This window comes from Lissotriton vulgaris, chromosome 6 (genome assembly GCF_964263255.1).
Source record: "Lissotriton vulgaris chromosome 6, aLisVul1.2, whole genome shotgun sequence".
In the NCBI taxonomy this organism is placed as follows: Eukaryota; Metazoa; Chordata; class Amphibia; order Caudata; family Salamandridae; genus Lissotriton; species Lissotriton vulgaris.
The window spans coordinates 388,242,862-388,266,762 of record NC_141694.1 but is presented as its reverse complement, the minus strand read 5'-3'; the positions used below and the strand labels follow the sequence as shown (position 1 = coordinate 388,266,762).

Sequence of the window (23,901 nt, the reverse complement as noted above, 5' to 3'; positions counted from 1 at the left end):
TGAATGAATGAATGAATGAATGAATGAATGAATGAATGAATGGATGAAAAAAGTACTTGATTAAGCGCACTGCGGCCAAGCGGCTTCCTGGCGCTGGGGACTTGACCAGACTCACAGAGGGGACCCAGGGAGATTAGCAGGGAAACGCCTGGGAGAACAAGAAAGTTTTGAGAGCTTTACGGAAATGGGTATAGATGGGGATAGAACGGATGGAAAGAGGGAGACTGTTCCAGAACCGGGGGGCCAGAACCGAAAATCGGGTGCCCCCTGTTCTGGATTTGTGGAAGCGGGGGACATGCAGAAGAGATAGAGAAGAGGAGCGGAGAGTGCGGCTGGGGGCGTGAGGAGTGATGAGAGATCTGATAAAGAAAGGAGCTGATCTGGTGTGCGCCCGAAAGGCCAAACAGGCCAATTTGAAAAAAGATCTAAGGCGCACAGGGAGCCAGTGAAGGGACTTGAGTGCAGGGGTAATGTGGGAAGATTTGGGGAGACGGAGAATGAGGCGGGCTGCCTGATTTTGAATGGCCTGAAGGCGGCGGGTTTCATAGGTGGGTATGCCCACATACAGGCCATTCCCATAGTCAAGGCGGGAGGTGATAAGAGCCATGACGATGGTTTTGAGGGCGTCCGCAGAGAAAAACCGGGCAATCTTACGGATGAGCCGGAGGGACAGAAAACAAGAGGACACGGCGGAGCTAATTTGGGCATGCATGGACAGGTCATGGCTGACCTTGATGCCCAAGGTCCGAACAGAGGAGACCGGTGAAGGGGGGGAACCAAAGGAAGGGGGCCAGTGAACCGAGGACCAAGGGTTTGAAGGACCACCGGTGAGGACAAGCTCCGTCTTGTCCGGATTGAGCTTCAAGTGATTGATGCTCATCCACTCAGATATGAAAACTAAGGTGGAACAGAACTTAGGGAGGGAATCAGGAGGGGAGGAGAGATCAAAGACGAGCTGGAGGTCATCCGCGTAGTTATACACAGAGACCCCCAGCTCGAGAAGAGAGATGATAAGAGGGTGGATATAAAGATTGAAAAGAAGTGGGGAAAGGGAAGAGCCTTGGGGGACCCCAGAGGTAGCCGAGCGAGGGGGAGCGGAGAAACCTGAGAGGTGGACCGCTTGGGACCTATCTTGTAGAAAGGACGCGAGCCAAGAGAAGGCAGCGCCCCGGATGCCCGCTGCGCTGACACGGTCGAGAAGGATGGAATGGTCGACCGTGTCAAACGCAGCGGACAAATCGAGGAGGACCAGGGCTTGGGGGAGGTTGATGTCAGCTTTCCCTTTGAGTTCGTCCAGGACCGCGAGGACCACTGTCTCCGTGGAGTGGCCTGGGCGAAAACCCGCCTGATGGGAGGCCAGGAGGTGGTTCTCCTCGATATAGGTGGACAGACAAGATGCACATAGCTTTCAAGGATCGTGCCCAGATAAGGGAGAAGAGAAACAGGCCTAAAATTAGAAAGAAGAGAGGGATCCAGACCAGTTTTTGTAAGAATGGGAAGAACTATAGCAGATTTAAAAGATGAAGGGGCAGAACCCAGGGCCAGAGAAGCGTTAAGAAGGGCGAGAGGAGGGGCGGGGCAGCTAGTGAAGAGAGTTCTAAGAATCCGTGCAGGAGCACAGTCCGCAGGAGAACCAGACTTGACTTTTACAAGCAAGTTAAGGAATAGCTCCAGAGAGATAGGTGGAAAATGATCCAGAGAGGAGGAGGGCAAGGGGAGGGAGCAGGAGAAACCAGGTTGAAGCACAGTAGGGATATTGGCCTTTATGTTGGCGATCTTATCAATAAAATAGTCATTAAGTGAGGAGCAGAGGATCTGAGAAGGGACGAGACTAGTGCTGGTGCGGTCAGAGATAGCAAGATTATGAACCAAAGAAAAGATTTCTCGAGATTTATTGGCAGAGAGGGCAACTCTCTCGGTGAAGTACTTCGTTTTAGCCGCGAGGAGCGCTCTTTTATAATCATTGAGGAGGAGTCTGTATTTGGCGCGGAGAGTGGGGCAATAGTTCCGTCTCCAATGACCGAGTTAAGAGCTTTAAGCTCAGTGGTAAACCATTTGTGCGCGTCATAGGGGCGGACGGCTTTGACCTTCTTGAGCGGGGCGGCCTGATCGCAGGAAGAAGAGAGCCAGATACTAATGGGGTCTGCCTGAGAATCCAAAGAGAGATCAGTAAGATCAGGAGCTGAGGAAGCCAAGGAGAGCGAGAGAGAGTCAAGGTCAGTCTGGTTCCAGCTACGAGCCAGAATATTTTTGGGTAGAGGGAACTTGTCGGCCGAACCCAAGTGAATGGAGAATGATATAATAGAGTGGTCCGACCAGAGACAAGGGAGTATAGAGGGGGATGAAACGTCGCAGTGTGATGAACAGATTTGGTCCAGGATATGACCCTGGACATGGGTGGGGGCCGAGACATGGGATGAGAAGTTCAAACACTGAAGGGTAGCAGAAAAGTCTTTAGAAGACAGATCTTCCTTGGGGTCACCCAGCCATAAGTTGAAGTCGCCAAGCAGGAGAACCGAAGAGTTATTGACCACCAACGTGGCCAAAAGGTCCTGTAGAGTAGCTACATATGAAGGCATGGCTTGAGGGGGACGATACATAAGGACTACGGTGAGAGGTACGGAAAGATTGAGTGATCGGGCCACCAAGTAGTCCACGTTAGGTATGGGGGGGTGGGCAAGAAGTTGGAATTTCAGAGTAGAACGGATAATCATCGCCACACCTCCCCCAACCTTACCGTCCGGGCGGTCTGCTCGGAGGGCGTAATAGGTATCGGGGAGAATGGCCAGAAGATCCGGAAGGGAATCAGTGGAGAACCAGGTCTCAGTGAGAAATAGAAAGTCTGGGGAGTCTGTGTTCAGAAGATTGAAGAGTTCCGTCTGATGTTTGGCTGCAGAGCGGGTGTTAAGCAAATAGGCGGAAGCTGCCAAAGGACAGGAGAAGAGCGAGTGACAGGAGAGGGATCAGAAGGAAGAGAGGTAGGGCTGTGGGTGACAGGGAACAGACTGGGAGGGTGGGGGGCAAGAATACCAAAAGAATCAAGACGATGCAATAGAGAAGGAGGAGGAAGGGAGGTTGCAAGACGTGCAGAGAGTTGAGCTAAGGTGTAAACCAGAGGAAGGGCAGAGTCTGTGGCCCCTGGTCCCGGCCCGTCACGGATGGGCGCAGACGGGCTTGACTTAGGCGCGCCTTCGTCGCGCCCGCTGCGCTCGTCCGCTGCGCTGCCGGGACAGCGTAACCAAGACATAGGGACACATAGGGGAGGAGGGCCAAGGGATGTGGCAGGGGGTGGAGGGGCCAAATAACTGCAGCGCTGACCCCAGAGCCGCCCAAGATGGTGGACTCGCCCGTCCCTGCTCCGAAAACCAGACCGGCAAGGCGGGGACGATCAGCGGGAGGCGCTCTGGGGCGCGTGCAGGTGAGGGGGCAGCTAAAAGTATTACAGTGCGCAATATCCGATGCGCGACCAGGATACACAAAGTTCGGCGACTTTAAGGTCTGTGCAGGCTAAAACGGTGCGTTGCGAATACCAGCTGGAACCCTATCTTGAACAGCTGCTCTGACTCGGGGAACAACTTAACACCTGTTTTTTTGCATTTTCAGTGTCCAAAGCATAAAAATGTAACTTCGAATTTCTACAAGTTCATGCTTGAATTGTTCGCAGCAGAGCTTGAACACAAAGATACGCAACTACTTGTCACTGTTCTCGACTTGTGCTATCTGCAGTGCATGCATTTCGTCGGAGAAACTTTGAGCTATATGTTTGAGATTTAGAAACTAAAAATGCATAAAGACTGGTACTCTGACATAATCTCAGCCAGTGCAACTGTTCATGATACAGCCCGTTATTAAATAAAAGAATACATGCTACTCCAGTAGCTTTAATGTTTTTCGTCCCAGGAAGCAAAATTCACCCTTGCAGTCATTTTACCAATACAGAGTACTTGTATTTGAAATCAATGTGTTCACTGTTCTTTTTCTACCAACAGCCTTTGCTTTCTGATATGGGCTTTAGGAGGGACAGAGCTGAAAAGCAACTCCAGAAACAAAAGGCCATTCACAAACACAATTCATATTCTGTTCTTCCCTTAGCGCTGTATTCTTGGCTCGGGTCATCCCCATCAGTTGCAACTGAGCATTGCGAGAAAAAGACATCACTTCAGCAAATCAGCGCGGTGGGAGAAAGGAAAAAAATTGCTTCACTCTGAGTCAGGAAATGCACGATTTGACGTACATATAAATAGGCTTTGTCTGGCTGAGCTTTTCATGAATTAAAGATGAATGAATTAAAGATGAATGCACTTTCAGCTTCGACAATTTATTCCTATGAAAACTCAGAAAATATGTGTCATATCCATAAGTGAATTTATCGGGTAAATTAGTCCTTACTATAATTGTACTTATATCGGATATGTCCAGGATACTTAACAGGTAACAAAATATACAGAAATAATTTGACTACTGTATGAGCACACACTACAGATGATATTTTGATGGTCATCAACTCTTTTATAGATGCAATGAAACAACTAATTGGACATCATGCTCGTACCCTCTACTGCTCAGACATCTAATTCTTGCTATAATGAATCAATATTTGGCTTACTGGTCTAAATGACGATTGATTAGTCTAGCTTGGAGGCTACGAGGGTGATGGTAGATCCCATTTAGAAAACGCAAAGAGATAATGGACGGAGCACTGAAACTTTTCAGACACTCACCCGCAGTCACTGATCTAGGTTGAATCAGTCATCCTTCTTTAGCTCACTTCGCCACCCCAGTTCAGACCCAACCATATGCAAATCAGTCTTGACTCTGTGCCTCATGGTAACAGTCCAGCCTGAACTGCCATGCCAGGTCTTCCCTGAGACCGGTTTCGGGGTAGCACCCCTCATCAGCCAGGCTAGCTTGAATCCAGTTGCAAAGTGAGCAATGGACCCACGTCTTGTTATACCCTGCCAACTTAGGAGAAACAAAGCAAACATAAGGAGATGATGGTCCCGTTTAGAGCCATGTCAGTATCTGACATGGCTCCAATGTCATGTCATGTCTAAACATGCATAGGTGCTACTTGCATTTTTGCATACATTTTATATTTCATTTTGACCTACACTTTTGAGTAGAATGTCATGTGGTACCTAATGTTGAAGGTGCTTAGTAGGGCGGGGGCAGGGGGGGGGGCGAAATATTCTGCTCAGCCGGCAGAGTTCACAGGGTTTTGCCCACTGTTCAGAAAAACTCTGAAGCAACACAGAGCAGAGTTATTTCTTGCTCGAGGTGCCCCAATTTTACGTTGGCAAGCGCAAGCAGGAAAAATCATGCGCTAGACCTCCTCCCGGTGAGATTTCTCAACACGGACGGTAGGTCACGATCGCTCACATTGAGAAATCTGCCACTTGCATTGAGGAAGCTGCCGCTCAAGTAGAATATCTACTTGAGCAACAGAAAGAAGCAGCTCCCTCTGGTGCGATGGGTAGCACTGTTCGCACTGATCTTGCAGCAATGGAGAAACTCCTGGCACTAAAAATCAGCGCGAGCAGCGGGAAATACAACACTCCACCAATTTGGGCAGTTTTGGGCACTTCATGGAGATCCGCAGAGCAGAACTACATGGACTCCACCCAGGCCTATTAACCTCATCAGTGCTGCAGCAATTCCCCCTCTGTGCTGACTCTCATTCATTCCCATTGTTCATGACGAGCTCAGCTCGTCATGAGCACACGAGCAGTGTACTGCATGACGAGCTGAGCTCGTAATGAGCATCGAAGGGGTTAATTAGAGTGAGAAGCCAGAAAATGGCAATATCTTTGAAGAGTGAGCTACGTTTATGAAAGCAAGAGAAGGTACTAAGCCTGGTTGTGTGAAAAACAAACTTTGGATACCAAATACAATTCACCTTGCATAATATTCCTCTTTGCATTCAAATGCCATGGTTGTTTTCATAAAAACTGCTGCCAAAACATCTGTTTTCCATTAGTCTTGACCCACTCTGTGAGACCATTATTTCCCATTGTAGCTCAATGCCATCACCACAACTTAACTGCTTCCAAGAAGAGCAGCTACACCTAGAGCTTGACTGCATGAAAGTCCATCTCTCTCTATTTGTTATTCAGTGCTATTACCTCGCGGGAACTACCTCCAAGAAGCAGATACTTTTCATGGAGCTTAACCCATTCAGTGCAAGTTCCCATTCTTCCCAGTTTTTAAGGGTGATAGCAACAGGAAAGATCACAATTGTTAAATGAGGAGAGTCAGATACCCTTGAAGGGTGGAATAAATTCTGACATCAATTCATTAGTTATCACAGACTCTATATTTATTGTTGATGGTGGAAAGCCTGCTGGGATTGTGGATGCAGCTGAGCCCTTGCTGAGTGTGCAAAGAGTGTACCGCGGAGGTTGCCGAACGGGCCTGCACTGTGTGGTTTGTAGGGGCCGGGATATCCTTAGTTCAGTCCAGCGCATGCAGCCGCATGCCTGGGAAGCTGAGGTGGCTAGCTGGCATTCCTGTTTCCCATGAGCCGTGAGGCACGAGCGGGCAAGTGGAGGAGTACGCAACATTATTCGTGCTCACAACAGGAGCTGCGAGAGAGCCTCCTGCCATGGGCGCTGGCGATTCACACCGGTGACCCTCTCCACCCTCAGTGAACATTTGGTGATTCCTGCCCGGTGGTGACAACACAGAATAGAGCCTGTGGCCCTACCTGCAAACTCGCGGAGGCTGTTGGCATTAGGCCAGGTGCAGCCTGCGGGTCGGGCGGCCACATCCAGTTGGCTGCTCCTGTCCTTGCTCTACGGTTTTGCCCTCCTTGTCCGGGAGGAGTCAGTTCCAGGTTTTTCAGCCCACCCGGCTCGTCAGTTTATTTTTACCACCCCTGCCGCCGCCGCGGCATGCGAGGAGCTAGCGGGATGCAGCAGCAGCAAAGAGGCGAGGAGGCGCGGGCATACAAGGATTTATGCCTAAGGTAATTGCCACATTGCTGGACTGAGACACGTTTCCTGAAGATTCCTGTTGATTGTGCCGTAGGGGACCTCAAGAAGACCGAATCAGCGGTTTAGCAGCTTCATCGTAATATAGCGCTATTTAGCCCTACAGCCAACAGATTTAATCTGAGCCTTATTTAGAACAAAAAAACTACGCTCAGGGAAATTGGTATTTGTAAGAGCATGTAAAAAACTAAAGCCAACCCTCTAAGGAATAAGTCAGTACAGATAAATACTTTAAAAGGATTTAATGCCATCTCCACTTTTTTCTCAAAAAAGAGATACGTTAAAATAAGGAGGCACATATGGAGCCTAAGTCTGGATCTCTACTCCAAAAGGTAGAAGGAACAGAGGAATCTACACCTCTGACTACCGTTTCCTCTCCTGGAAATAGAATGGATAGGGTAAGAGATGCAGTAAGTCCTTAAACCAGAGTGGAGGGCTCTTCATGTGAAATCTATACTATTCACTCTACTGAAAAAGCATGTCTCAGTCCCTTATTGATTTATGTTCTGAGTCTGGAGTGGATGGCCTTATATTGGAGTATTTTACACTCCCTGACTTAGACTTAAATATTAATTTAAACCATTCCTCGAGGGCTTCGCAATTACCTAAGCCACGTACTTTTGATATCTCACATCTTCCAAACTCTCAAGTACATCTTCAAGGTATCTCTATTAAAATGCAACTTTTCAGTAGTATGCCTAGTGGAGCAGACTCAATAAGCTCTAGAGCTTCTATCACTCCTGATTTGCCTATGGATTCTGATCCCCCAACTAAGGAGTCTGATGATAAAATATTAATGTTGGAATCCTTGTTTTGCCTGGAAAGAGTCTTATCTTCTATTTAGCTCTCATGGAAAGATTTGTAAATAATTCTGATTATATTCTGGATTCACTTTTGTCATTGACCAAATCAATATTCTCAGATCATATACATCCAATCAGTAAGGTTTCCCTCCCTCTATCTGATAAGTCTAAATTTTGTTTAGAGACCCCTCCTTTACACACACAGGTATTTAATCAAAACCTAATTAAATCTACCCAAATGAGCTTTGGTACAAATCCAAATTATCGGGTCTTCGGTGCTCAGGTGGACATGTCCCTTGGTTCCCCAAAACATAGAGATAAAGAAAGTGTGGATTTATTTGATGAATCTCAGCTCTTTTTGCTACAGCTATTTTTTTAGTCTGAGTCTTTTAGGTCGCCCTCTGCTAATTCACCTCTCTCGATTACAGGAAAGGACAAAGTTATTGTAGAACGTAAAGTTTATCCAATTATTTTTTTTAAACAAGGATTAATAAAATTGTTCATCTTACTACGAAGGAACTAAAATCTGATCATATTTCATCAGAAGAAAAGGCCTTAAAAAATGAAGGAAAATCCGCTAGAAGAAAGAAGAAAACAAAAAGAGGAAACACCTGGAGGATTAAGAAGAAAAGGGCTAAGCAAATCTGTTTCGACCCTAATATAAATCTAACTTTACCTCCAACCCCTGCTGAAAGAGATCACTAGAGTTTAGATGTTCAAGCGAAAGTTTCTCCAACAGACTTTAACACACTCCAGTTGAAATCCTGTACTGCATTCTCTGTGTCTCAAGTAGCTAATACCACAGATCCAAGTACTGAATCGGGTGCAAAATGTAGCTTGAATCCTGAAGATGCATTATTTGCATCCGCTATTGGCAGTGATGTGATTTATGATCCTATAAAATTGTCTAAGGGAGACTATTATGTTAGCACTCAGCCGTCTGTATCCCTTTCGCTGGATTTTGTCTTTATTTTTTATTATGAGCTATATATGAAAAGGTCTTATTTATTGAGTTGTTTTGTGGAAATATATGATTTAAAAATTATCCAGAGTAGTGATTTGGCTTTGATTCAAGTTTCAAAACATGGCAATCTTGGGGGTGCCAGAGTGATATTTAGGTCCAAGGTAACTTCCCATTTCAGTATCTCAAATTCTGATAAACTACGGTGTTGTGGTATTGATGTCCTGGTCCCCAATGATAAGGACAAATTCACTGCTGGGTCACATGCCTGAATGGTAATACAAACTTACAACACTTTACAGCCAGCATCATATCTTGATACAAATATCCAGCTTGTCTAAAGAAGAAGCCGACGGCTATTCGGCTAGGGGTCTTGCCAACCCTGGCTGGCCAAGGCGCATGGAGACATAATGGATTAAGATCATGCAGACTATGTGGCGCCCTCAAGAAAGATATCTTACGCCTGATGTGCATTTGTCCTGCTGTAAAGGGAGCCCGCATTTTACTGCTTAAGCGCATTTTTAATCATCGGCTGATCCAAACTTTTCTGACGGCCAGAATGAAGGAGTCTAGAACCTACTGACCCCCAGATCCACTGCAAATTCTTGAAGTTTTTGACATTGCATAGTAATTTACTTAAAAACAGAGCCCACTGGACATAGCATAAACAGTAGGCTATCCTGGGTGAAAATAGTGGCACAACTGCATCAACGATAAATGAACTAAATGGCCATGACATTTAGCATTTCAAGATCTTCTTAGTGGTTTTAGACTTGCTAGTGGATATCTGGTTGTGTAGTACTTTACATAATTAGAAGCAATACATTGATTTGACATGCACGCACAATAGCACTTTAATTACATTTATATAGCCCAAGAGAAGATAAATATTGTAAAGCACAAAACATAAAAACTAAGGAAAAGTCAGCATTTCAAGAAATATTAAGTAATTTTAGACTTGCTAGTGGATGCCTATTACGCAGTATTGTTTTGTACAATTAGTAGTAATGTACTAATGATATGCATCTGCACAACGGCACTTTAATCACTCCTTGGCAGTGAAAGAGATGACTCTTCAATGCCAAGCGCCTAATATAAACATAAAGGACTATGTACTACATTACATTTTTATATTTTAGCCTGTTGATTGCAAATATTATTATCAATATAAATCCAAGGACAGTAGTGGAAATGGAAATTTCTAGGACAACTGGCAAAAAACATATAACCTATTGAATGTGAAAAGTTTTATCATATTTAAGTATTTGGTAATATTGTGACGGTTTTTATTAACTCAAAACAATGAAAGTGAATTGATCTCTTAAGAAAGCATTTGAAATAACGAATACTGGATTTTGGGAAACTGTCATTTTGACTTTGGTGTAGTCTGTATGTAACAGAGAAGATAGGTTTGAGTGCCTCTGTATAATACATTTTTTACAAATTGAATCGGCAAACTGTTGAGGGTAATGGTACTGGCCTGAAAAAAGTGCATTAGCCCCGAACTGAGCAAGAAATTCAACTTTCAAACCCTCTATTTTTTACATATTCAAAAAAGTAGGCGGTTTAATGACAAATATCCACACTCGTCCAAAGCCTGTGAATGCGCGCATAAGATGTTGTGGGAATTAAACGTTAGCAAGATCGACTAACATATTGCATGGCACAGAATCTAGGATTCAAAATTATTTGGCTAATCTTTCTTGCTTTTGGTTTAATGCTACAAAAGGCACTAAACCCCACCAAAAAGTAACTAGACCTTACTAGAGTAAATAGTCAAACACTGATAAAAATAGGATTCCCTGCTCTGCAGTGCTGTTCCGCATTCCTACACCAAAGCAGGGGAGGCAGATTTACCTACTTAGTGAGTTCAAAAATAAACAATAATGCCATCCAAAGACAATGCTGTGTGAGCGACAGTCATGTGATTTTTGTGTTTTTTTTTTACTTAAGAGGTCAACGTGGCCTTGTTATAGAAGGCAACAGAAGGGAAATGGTCTAAGATTAGTCTGTTCGCATTGGGTATGGTTAAGAATGTCATTAAAACATTTTGGTTCTTTTTTCCATTCGATTCTCAGATCCTTGTTAGCTTGTTGTACAAACATGCAGGGTATAAAAGCATGTTTGTACATCTAATCTATTTCCTGGATTACAATGTGGCGAATTTTGAAGAATTCCCATTGTAGCATATGTCACATGCCTAACACCTTGTCAACTGCCACAGTACTCCAAACAATGCAGGCCTTGCTCACCGTGCAGAGGAAATCAAGTGAGATAAAAATGGGGGGAAACGAGTAATCGATGTAGAGCACGCTGTGCATCCCAAGGCAGCTGGAGTTTATGTCACATATTTATAGCCCTGCCAACACCTGCCCTCCAGCAAACCACGAGATTCTTCCAAGCAACAGAGGTTGACATAAAGGGTGATCTTAATGTGATCAATTGCCACAGATTCTAGAAAGTTATGCCACTCATTTAACAACCAATCGGAACGTCTCTCCTCCACAAAAAGTCCACCAATCCCAGACGTTTTGATAAATTCGAATGTGGGGAAATTGTCATCAAAATTCAACTAGTGCAAAGTCACAATCTGCCCAAACCCGCTTTCCATGTAGTAATCCATTGCACTAGGAAAGCCGTAGGAAAATAATAAAGCGTGCACACAAACCTGATCTATGCAGACCAATGGAGATACATGATCTCTGTTAAAAATGTAGGAAACAGGACGTTGTTCACTAAAACCGTATATAAAAGGTTCCTTGTAGAAATAACGCTGTCTTTTTTTGCTGAGTTTTTTCACAGCATAACCTCAAGAGCAACAACAATCATCGCCGCTTTTTCACCTCTCTCGCAAGATTTCCCTACACTCTGGAGAAGCTGCAAAGTAGCTGTGGTAAAGCGTACTTATTCAACGACCACAACTACAGTGCACCACCCTCCATCGGTCTTCGGCGAACAGTAAGTCACCTCAGCAGATTTTAATGGGAAATTACAATGGAAAACAGATTCATACTAAAAAAAATGGCCAATGAAGAGAATGCACTGAACAATAGAGCAAGATCCCTGACAGGCCTCTTTATCACGCTCACATGTTTTCATTTACCCTGAGATGCAAAATAAAAACGTGCACATATTCCAATTATCAGTATTTCAGAAACATTTGGCAGAAGGTTTTCGGGTTCTTTTGCATGATTTAAAATGAGCGCGCTGCATGCCAAGTTTATTGGGATTTCCCTCCATCCACTAAAACATGACTCTCCGAGAGGCGTGGGGTGGTCTTTATGCTGTGTACTCGGAAAATGTTTAAAATTTCTAGTAAGAGTGATTTTGAAAGGAAGATTAATCGATATGATAAGAAGGTCAAACAAGCAGAACTGAAATATTGTTTAATATCCAATCAAACATAAATTTAGGACAGAATCGGGGGCGTAACACTAGACCCTGCGGTGCAAGAGGGGCACCAACGCTTCAGGGGACCCCCAACACTTTATGGGGGCTCCATCCAGCCAAAGCCTGTGAATATTTGTGGGACACACTGGAGACTCAGGGTCCCCTTATCACATTCTTCGGCAGGGAGGTGGCATCATTTTGCTTTACACCACTCTACAGAATACTAATAGCAACAATAAATACATGAAAGAACACAAAGGCCAAGTCTCTTATTGGTATGATGGACTGGCGGAAGCTAATTTGAACCACGGCCAATCATTTGACTATACAAAATGTAGTTAATCAGGCTGAATTTAAAGGATAGTTTGGGTGAAAACTTTATACCTGGAAGTGACAGCAAGTTCGGAATTCAGATGCAGTAAGGCAGAGCAGTAGCACTCATTAAATTCAAATCCTAGTCAGCCTTTTCATTTGTACAAATACGTTTTTATGGAATAGAAAGGTTAAAATAAGTTGTTCCAAAAGAAACCAGGTTCTTTTTATCCCTTGTGGTGTTAAGTGATGACTCAAAAATGCTATTGAAGCCCTTATGAGCAAACATGCTAACACTGGCACTAATAGACTATTCCATATGGAAGATGGACCACAAACACTTGGCAACCTTTGGCTCTATTTCTGTCAGTTCAAGTACTAGTCAATGGATGGTAGGCACGAGTCAGGAAATGTCAGAGTACAAAGTGGCTATTGTACCTCTGACGTCTGCCCTACCTACTCTGAGATCTATAGTTAAAAAAGGCAGCTCACTGAGACCATAATGCAGTGCCCAATGTAAAAAAAAAAGAAAACATCACGTAAAAGAGAATTGAGGATCCCCGGCCAATGAAAACGTGATTCCTATTTGGCTAGAGAAAAGGAAATTAGGCACGGGTTGTATTCACATGTCTTTCTGATATGTTTATGGTTTAAAGTGTCGGAGGCTGTAATGTGTTTTTCCATGACAAAACAAGAGTAACAGTTGCATCAAATGTATCTCCACCGTAGCTCAGGGTACCAACATATCCTGGAAAATAGGGTATGAGCATGTGGTATAAGCCTTAGAATTCTCTACATTAGACCAGGTCAGCTGTGGTCAAAACCTTGGGCAAGAGTGATAACCTCAAGACAGGGGCAGCCACTATATAAGATGGCATGCAGCTGGAACAAGAAGAACCCTGGTTAGGTTTAGGGTCACACCAAAATCTGTATTGATGAGAACTCGGGAACAATAAGGCATAGGAGGGTAGCACCAATGGTTTTGTTTTGAGATTCACTAGCCCCGCAAATATGAAACAACAAGCAGATCCTAGAAGAGAACTCACTAACAGTAGCAGTTTTCTGGTGCCACGGGAGGTCTCAAGATGAAGGTGCTATTGTTTTACTATCAATCCAAGTCAGGTGTGCTTCAGGACAGACTCTCTCCTCTAGTCAATCCCTGACTCTGTAATCTTCTCAAACGGTGACACTCCTACCCAGTCCAAAGATCAGGGCTTGATCCATCACCGTTTTTTAGCTCACTGCACCATCCCAGCTCAGAACCTGGCTACATGCAAATTAGTCTGTCCCTGGCCCAGTGCATCATGGGAACAGGGCAGACCAAACTACCAAGCCAATTCTTATACTGGGAAGAAAACAAGCTTCCGAGGACCGGTTTCTGGCATTTCAGCCATCTTCGGCCCGGCTTGCTTGAATCCTGATGGTGCAGTGAGCAAGGGACTCACATCTGAGTATACCCTTCCACACTTATGGTGGACAAAACGATTCAGAAAAGGGGGTGGTGATGGACAGAGTATCTGAATTAAGCAGAACACTCTTACCCAGTCCAAAGATCAGGGCTTGATCCATCACCGTTTTTTAGCTCACTGCACCATCCCAGCTCAGAACCTGGCTACATGCAAATTAGTCTGTCCTTGGCCCTTTGCATCATGGGAACAGGGCAGACCAAACTACCAAGCCAATTCTTATACTGGGAAGGAAACAAGCTTCCGAGGACCGGTTTCTGGCATTTCAGCCGTCTTCGGCCCGGCTTGCTTGAATCCTGATGGTGCAGTGAGCAAGGGACTCAAATATGAGTATACCCTTCCACACTTATGGTGGACAAAACGATTCAGAAAAGGGGGTGGTGATGGACAGAGTATCTGAATTAAGCAGAACACTCCTACCCAGTCCAAAGATCAGGGCTTGATCCATCACCGTTTTTTAGCTCACTGCACCATCCCAGCTCAGAACCTGGCTACATGCAAATTAGTCTGTCCCTGGCCCAGTGCATCATGGGAACAGGGCAGACCAAACTACCAAGCCAATTCTTATACTGGGAAGGAAACAAGCTTCCGGGGACCGGTTTCTGGCATTTCAGCCGTCTTCGGCCCGGCTTGCTTGAATCCTGATGGTGCAGTGAGCAAGGGACTCACATCTGAGTATACCCTTCCACACTTATGGTGGAAAAAACGATTCAGAAAAGGGGGTGGTAATGGACAGAGTATCTGAATTAAGCAGAACAATCCTACCCAGTCCAAAGATCAGGGCTTGATCCATCACCGTTTTTTAGCTCACTGCACCATCCCAGCTCAGAACCTGGCTACATGCAAATTAGTCTGTCCCTGGCCCAGTGCATCATGGGAACAGGGCAGACCAAACTACCAAGCTAATTCTTATACTGGGAAGGAAACAAGCTTCCGGGGACCGGTTTCTGGCATTTCAGCCGTCTTCGGCCTGGCTTGCTTGAATCCTGATGGTGCAGTGAGCAAGGGACTCACATCTGAGTATACCCTTCCACACTTATGGTGGACAAAACGATTCAGAAAAGGGGGTGGTGATGGACAGAGTATCTGAATTAAGCAGAACACTCCTACCCAGTCCAAAGATCAGGGCTTGATCCATCACCGTTATTTAGCTCACTGCACCATCCCAGCTCAGAACCTGGCTACATGCAAATTAGTCTGTCCCAGGTTCTGAGCTGGGATGGTGCAGTGAGCTAAAAACCGGTGGTGGATTAAGCCCTGATCTGTTGACTGGGTACAAGTGTTCTGCTTAATTCAGATACTCTGTCCATCACCACCCCCTTTTCTTAATCGTTTTGTCCACCATAAGCGTGGAAGGGTATGCTCAGACATGAGTCCCTTGCTCACTGCACCATCAGGATTCAAGCAAGCCGGGCCGAAGGCGGCTGTAATGCCAGAAACCGGTCCCCGGAAGCTTGTTTCCTTTCCAGTACAAGAATTGGCTTGGTAGTTTGGTCTGCCCTGTTCCCATGATGCACTGGGCCAGGGACAGACTAATTTGCATGTAGCCAGGTTCTGAGCTGGGATGGTGCAGTGAGCTAAAAAACGGTGGTGGATCAAGCCCTGATCTGTTGACTGGGTACGAGTGTTCTGCTTAATTCAGATACTCTGTCTATCAACACCCCCTTTTCTGAATCGTTTTGTCTACCATAAGCGTGGAAGGGTATGCTCAGACATGAGTCCCTTGCTCACTGCACCATCAGGATTCAAGCAAGCCGGGCCGAAGACGGCTGTAATGCCAGAAACCGGTCCCCGGAAGCTTGTTTCCTTTCCAGTACAAGAATTGGCTTGGTAGTTTGGTCTGCCCTGTTCCCATGATGCACTGGGCCAGGGACAGACTAATTTGCATGTAGCCAGGTTCTGAGCTGGGATGGTGCAGTGAGCTAAAAAACGGTGGTGGATCAAGCCCTGATCTGTTGACTGGGTACGAGTGTTCTGCCTAATTCAGATACTCTGTCCATCACCACCCCCTTTTCTGAATCGGTTTGTCCACCATAAGCGTGGAAGGGTATGCTCAGACATGAGTCCCTTGCTCACTGCACCATCAGGATTCAAGCAAGCCGGGCCAAAGACGGCTGTAATGCCAGAAACCGGTCCCCGGAAGCTTGTTACCTTTCCAGTACAAGAATTGGCTTGGTAGTTTGGTCTGCCCTGTTCCCATGATGCACTGGGCCAGGGACAGACTAATTTGCATGTAGCCAGGTTCTGAGCTGGGATGGTGCAGTGAGCTAAAAAACGGTGGTGGATCAAGCCCTGATCTGTTGACTGGGTACGAGTGTTCTGCTTAATTCAGATACTCTGTCCATCACCACCCCCTTTTCTGAATCGGTTTGTCCACCATAAGCGTGGAAGGGTATGCTCAGACATGAGTCCCTTGCTGACTGCACCATCAGGATTCAAGCAAGCCGGGCTGAAGACGGCTGTAATGCCAGAAACCGGTGCCCGGAAGCTTGTTTCCTTTCCAGTACAAGAATTGGCTTGGTAGTTTGGTCTGCCCTATTCCCATGATGCACTGGGCCAGGGACAGACTAATTCGCATGTAGCCAGGTTCTGAGCTGGGATGGTGCAGTGAGCTAAAAAATAGTGGTGGATCAAGCCCTGATCTGTTGACTGGGTACAAGTGTTCTGCTTAATTCAGATACTCTGTCCATCACCACCCCCTTTTCTGAATCAACGAACTTTGTGACAACTTCGCCAACTTCTTTAACAACAAGATCACTAAGATCGAACTCTCTCTGGACACCATTAACACTCGACCCACTATGAGCACCACGCCCAGGGCAGTCGTTGTTGCTCACCACGCCCGGGGCGGTCGTTGTCGCTCCATGCCCCTCCTCCAATTCTTGGCTAAGCTTCTGCCCCATTCAGGAACATGAGATAATCACACTGATCTCCACTTCCAAACCCTCTTCTCATGTAATTAACCCCATTCCACCCATACTAACCAAAAAACAGAAGCACTCTCTAGCACCACTTTGGTGTACAGTAATAAAGAGCTCCATGAAAAATGGAGAAGTTCCAGACTGCCTTAAAGTAGGTCAAGTCACAACCCTGTTGAAAAAACCTGGCCTTGACACAACGGATTTGAATAACTTTAGATCTGTATCTAACCTTCCACTTCTGTCCGGAATCCTAGAAAAGTGCGTACTCCAACAGCTTACCCAACACCTGGATAACATCAATTGGACTCCCACCAATCTGGCTTCAGAAAAGGCTGTAGCACAGAAACCGCGATCCTCAACATCATTGACAATATCCACCACTCACTAGACTCTGATCAATGCTGCCGCCTCATTTTCCTTGACCTATCGGCAGCATTCGACACAGTAGACCACAAACTCCTCATTCGGGCTCTCCAAGAAAGAGCTGGTGAGGCGTTCCTCCAATGGTTTTCCTCATTACTACACAATCGCACTCAAAAAATAAAAAATAAAAACTTTGCTTCTGTCTCGCACCCTATCAACAAGGGAGTCCATCAAGGCTCAGTGCTCTCCCCGCACTCTTTAACATCTACATGGAACCTCTCACCAAACTACTCAGAGCAGCCAACATCCGCTTCCATCTTCACGCAGACGATACTCAGATATATCTGGAAACCTCCTCCCTCAGTGACATTCAAAAACTCAATGACGTACTGAATGATGTCCAACACTGGCTGTCTTTGAATCACCTTAAACTAAACCCCGACAAAACCGAGATACTTATCATTTCGAACAAGGAGGAGAACCCTCAAATTGCTGAATGTCAAAAGGCCGTAATTGCGCTCAACGGAAATCTCACCCTAGCTGACACTGTCAAATCACTACACATCACAATAGACCCGAAACTAAACATGACCAGACACATCAAGAATTCGGCAAAGAGCACCTTCCTTAACCTTAAACTTCTGAACAAAATAAAACCCTTCATTCAACCTGGTGATCTCAAACAGGCCACTCAAACAGTGGTACTGTCAAGACTGGACTATGGGAACGCAGTCCTCCCAGGAATCGCAAAGTCACACCTAGCTCCCATCAAAACAACTCTGAATGATGCACCCAGAATGGTCACAGGAATTAAGAAATTTGACCACATCTCTCTGTACTCAGTGAACTTAAGTGGCTCCCAGTTGAAATGAGGATCAGCTTCAGAATCGCTTGCCTCACTCATAAAGCCCTACATACCGGCAAACCCGAATACCTGGCGGACAAACTCAAAAAAGCGGGTCAGGCCAGGAACCTCAGAAGCTCCAACTCCCTCCTTCTCATCCCCTAAAAACTCAAAAACAAAAAACTGAGGCTTGTTTCTTCGCCAGAAAGGCGCCAGAAATCTGGAACTCCATTCCCCCTCACATCAGAACCATTTCCACCTTTGTAAAATTAAAAAGCAAACTCAAAATCCTGTTCCTCAATCGTCCCTTAGGGAGTCAATAGGAGCACTCAGAGTGGGGTAACAGACACCCCGCACCGCTCCATCATCATGTCCGTGAGTCTGTAAAACAGATGCTCCCTTGATTACGAAGCTGACCCCTCAACATCGCCATGCATTATTATGGTCTCGTTCTCTTGTATAGTTTCTTATCTCTGCAATGTATCCACTGAAAAGCGCTCCGATACCCTCGGGCCAGGCCAGCGCTATATAAAACTTCTAAAATAAATAAATAAAGCACAAGTATGTCCAGTCCTCATTTGATAAAGACATAGGGCCTGATTATGAGTTTGGTGGTCTTGGAGCAGGCCACCATGCCAGTGCCCCGCTCCAAGTCTACCAAACCCGTAGTCTGAAGTCCCACCGTATTAGATTGGAATACAGATCAGGCACTCCTGCGGCTGTGGTCCCATGGTGGTACCTTTCAAAGGCTCGTATGTGAGCCTTAGAAAGGCTGCACCATGGGATGCCACAGCGCGTTCCAGCACTGCATGGATTCTTAAGTCCATGCCGTGATGGAACAGGGGGAACATACAGACAGAGGTGCCATTACCATGTGTCTTCCTGCATTTATCCCATGGCCTAGAGGCAACAGGGGGACCTGTAGGGTTCCCTTAGTAGCCGCACCGCCACTGCGGGCTTAGAGGTCAATCAGACCGCCAAACTTGGAATCAGGCCCATAGTGACAGCTATCTCTCATACCTGACATGCCTATGAGCTAGCCACACCCATCATGTTACTAGCTTCCTTGTACACATTTGTGAATAACCTGCTCTTCTCATGCATATTGTCTTTAAAGTTTTATATGGTGAGAGTATAGTGTTAGGATGGAATTCACTTCTGTAGAAAAGCTATAGTCAGCTTTATTCTAACATATATAATCATATCTGGTGCAGATGCAAGCCCCCTTACTTGACCTCCTCTAAGGTCACAAAACAATTATTTGTTTAAAAATCCACATAACAAGCCTGACCAATAACTTTTTATACCCGTTTAAGAAAGCGAGCATGCCACTTCCAGGCCTTCTGTTCAGGAACCATGTATTTAACGGCAATAACAATGTTTGGGTTTTGCCAAATATTTCCCCATCTTCCTCTGTTATGATGATCAGTGAATGCTCAGTGTAAACCTGTGGGAGACATCACTACTGTGTGACCCTGATGGAAAGAGCATTTGTGATACTAAGAAAATGCTGGAAAGTTTAGGGCTGAAACCCTCTCTTCACTACACTGCACTAATGTCTCCCACTTCTTCCTCGAGCAACCGATGTCCTCCCTAATTCAAGACAGAAAGATTTAATTCTAGTGAACAATTGTGTTGCCAGTCATATGACAAGGAAAAGGAAGAGATATAGAAACCTCTACAGTATAATCATCTTAAATAAGGAGATGTGACTAATTTTGGAAAGAAGTACATTTGCGTATTTATTGATTAGATTACTTAGTTTATTTATTGCTGCTCTACCCCTACTGGATCACTAAAACCAAGATCCCGAATCTTCACATTGTTCCACAGGTATCTCAGCTCCTTCCCGGTGATCACACTGCAGTCTCATAGTAACATTAATTATTACTTACTCTATTTAATCCATAGTCCTGAGCAGTCTCTGAATTCTACCAGAAGGGGCTGTAAATTCTCTACAGTGGAAAAGTACGACATCTACATGGTCGTGTAGTTCATATAACCCTATATAGCATCTGCCCGTTTCGACAACATACACTGCGGGCTTGGTGTCCAAACTGATTCCGGACACCCCCATTGAGTATGTCAGCCTTAATACCAGCTAGTTCACAGTGCCACTAGAAACCCCTCTTACCAAGGAGAGACTAGTTCTTGGCAACTATCCAACGTGACAACTCTGTCCCATCAGGGATCGTGGAAACAATGCTACTTTTCGCTCAGTCACTCGTGCTCACTTTGTCTCAGAGAGAGATACACAGAATAAACGGTGGGGACATTTCTCAATAAGTATTTATTGAACCAGCTTCATTCTAATGTAAAATAGGTGTGCTGAAACAACCATTAGACAGTAACAAATATAAAAGATTATAAGCACTAACAGATTAAAAGGAGGGTAGACTTCTACCATAGTGCTAAAACGATAAATACAGGCAAGTATAATAATACAGGACAGTAATAAAAGCGTACTCTTACGATGCGTCCCTAACTAGATATATCTGAATGTACCTAGCATGGACGTGGGTGTAAAGCCAAAAATACCTCTCGGATAAGGTCAACCCCACTACCTGAAGTGAGAGACTGTTGGACCCCGTTCTGGTCTTGAGGTGGACACCCCGAAAGGGGTGGAATGTCTGTGTGCAGGAGCCTCAGCGTCTCGTGTCAGTGTGTCAGCATTGAAGTCCTTTTCTCCTCTCTCCACCTTAGCAAGAGATGGTGTGTATATATACCCAAAGTAATACCCCCTTGGGATATCCCTCGCTGTGTCATGTGGAACTAGGATGACGAAAGGAATGACCCTTGTACATAGTTTTTATGCAGGAGATGTCCGGCCTGCTGTCCAGCTATGATTCCAAGAATCCTCATGAATAATGAATGAGGCTTAGGCTTTTCAGAGAAATCCCCAGGTCCTCTAGTCATTACCTCAACTAGGTAAAAGGCCAGTCCTAATAACCGTTATGTAGTGTAATATGAGGGCAATGTAGGTGAAAGGTGCATGTAGTATTTTATAAGGATGAAACGTAAGTCACAAATTCTGCAACAACACTACTGATTGTTACTACTTACCTTCAGGTGGTGGAGGTGGGAATTCATCGGTATCTATAAGATCCATAATATCTAGAAATGTTCTCGGCATTCAGTAAGATGAAAAATCCTAAAAATAAAAAAAAATGTTTAAATCAAAAACCCTTTTTATACCAAAAATCAGGAAGAGTGATTGGAAAACAATCAACCAGTAAAGCCACAGTTCTAGAATGGGAGGCATTCCTGGAGGGAGAAGTAGACTAATAAAACCCAGTATTCTCTATCACAATTGGAAACACCTATCTTCACATGACACAAATTATAGGTAAAGGGATGAAAGGATAATAAGCTTGGGTTGATTCCTATTTAAAAAGTCATGCCATTTTCTTAATGATGGATAGAGTATTATATATGGAGCATCTCAAACGGTACGTTCTTCACAGATGAATGTTCCCCACGTATCCAAAGTCATTGAGAAAAGCAATACCCTACAATTATCTGAGCAACCAATTAAACATCTAAGTGTAATATACAAAAAGTAATACTAATATGCGATTGCTCCACATCAAACTACAGAGTTCCCCAACATCTATGTTTTCAGACATATGTGCTGCAGTCAAAACCATAACTCAAAGGAATGGACTGGGTCGCAAGAACCTTTACAATAAATTCTTCACAAAAACACTGACTGTGCAGCAAATTTAAAACCAAAATATTTATTTAGGGGCGTTTTCAGGATGAAAAGTTCTAAATGGTATCACACGCTGAACTACATTTTGAGAAAAAAAGTTATAGTTGGAAAGCTGGTACACTCAATATCACAGAAAAATGAGTGTGTCGCCCCCCCCCCCCATTCAAGAAAAATGATTAAAGGAATTTTGAAACCACAATAAAAAAATCACAAAAAAAGTAACAATAATTTAAAGGCATAGAAGAAAATATGTAAACTGTTATTAATCACATAATGGGTCTAACTCTCTATGAATGTCATACCAAAGATCATCCATTGGAGCTGGAGTATCGAGTTGGCATGCATAAAGCAGAGATTACCTGTTATCCTCATTATAGCAGATAGTCCTTTAATCCATATGATCCTATTCCAGTATTCCTCTAGAAAACACTCAAAAGTGTTGCCTTACCTTATGGGAATGAAAACTATGTTTCTTAACACTGGAATCTTAACTGAGAATTTTAAACAAACTTCTGAGAACCCTCTTCTAAAGAAACTTTAGCTAGATTTGAATAAGTAATTACATTATAAGCCCATCGCATTATTGCCATATATCTCCAACATATTAGAGAAAGCGGTTACCCTTTAATGGGAATCTCTTCTGGTGAAGACCTTGCTGTTACAACCCTAGCCAAGCAGGTTTTAAATGGAGGAACAAAACGTATTGTCACTACTGTATTGGATGACATTTGGATGATGGTTGGAAAAGACGACGGAGGAGTTCCTACACTACTTTACCTCCCCAACGAATTCAATACCATAGAACACCCAACTCTCCTTCGCGTCATGCATCATTAGTCTTTGTGTGAACACTATCGTTATTAATTTCTTCTTTCCTGCAAGGAAGTTAATTCTGGGAACCTATCGTTCGACTTACAAACCTCTATGTTACGGCATCCTGCAAAGCTCAATAATTTACTCTTTCTGATTTGCTCTCTACTTATGTCCTTTTAGAATTTCTGATGCAGGACTTCAATGTAAGAGCATATTTCTACAGAAATGATTGTCCAGTTTATATGTAGGCTATCTGACAATATGAATTACTTTAATCCAAACCTATTACTAGACCTAGAAACCACAAAGATGGATGGTGAAAAACATTTTAAAGTTGAACCCTTCTACGTCGAAATTCTATCCATCGGCAACAATCTGAGCAGATGATTCAGTGTACTTTGGACACGCTCTATTGGCAACTGCCCAGAAACAGGTGGAAATTACATGGACTCTTTGAACCATCATGTTATATAAACTGCAGTCTTTAAAACCACTAAAACCTGTCTTTCCATCAAGAATGGTGCACAGGAGACTTCCTTCCTTTCTTTTTGCAGAGTCACTGTAGCCAATACTTTACATTCAGTCAAGACTACATTATGACAATTCACTATACTCGATCCTTGCTAAGAAAAGCATAGCCTGATTGCTAAGATTTCAGATTGCTATTGTCAGATTACTCTACAAACCTAGAACGTTTGACAACGTATATAGCTATCTCAAATAGCTACGCTGGCTCCCCATTTGTGCATTGTCTCAGAGCCAAATGCCATCTGCAGCATACCGTGAAAAGACCCTGATTTAGAGTTCGGCAGACCGGTTACTCCCAACTAATGTGATAAATATCTTGTCCGCCTTATTATAAGAAACATCGGATATGATGCACTTCTAATAATAATTCCTGATTGTGTACCCCTTTGCCAAACTCTAAAACAGACCATAATTTAGCAAGCTGCTGTGGTCATTACTTTAAGACACAGGCCTTCTTATGACGCTCTCTTCCTCCCACTGTCATAACAAATCCGATCTGTTCAATTCAGGAAGATTCTTAAGACATGACTCTTCGCGAACTAATTTTGTACATAGCCTATTATCAAAATGGCTGAATTCAGTTCTTTCTCCACAGTGTCAAAAGATGGTATTTATGAAAGACAGCATAAAAAGCCAAACGTAAATACAAATTACACTGATTCCTGCACTATCCAGCTGTAAGAGACATAGAATGCACTGGAGAACGGCAACCAAGGCTGTCAACAGAATAAGTAGATACTCAGTATTCTGAAAAACACCAGTAAGTAATCTTCAGATTACTTGAAACGTCCCTCCTTGT

General features: G+C 44.3%; 1 protein-coding gene across 3 annotated transcripts in view; it reads right to left on the bottom strand.

Annotated features, from left to right (window-relative positions):
- Window positions 1-23,901, bottom strand: part of ARHGEF10 (Rho guanine nucleotide exchange factor 10) — an 888,980-nt gene that overhangs the window by 775,130 nt on the left and 89,949 nt on the right. For all 3 annotated transcript variants that reach the window (XM_086926411.1, XM_086926413.1, XM_086926412.1), the window contains exon 2: window positions 21,113-21,200. In XM_086926411.1, coding sequence (XP_086782537.1) covers window positions 21,113-21,182 — 70 coding nt within the window. In that variant the 5' untranslated portion in view covers window positions 21,183-21,200. The remainder of the gene's footprint in view (window positions 1-21,112; window positions 21,201-23,901) is intronic.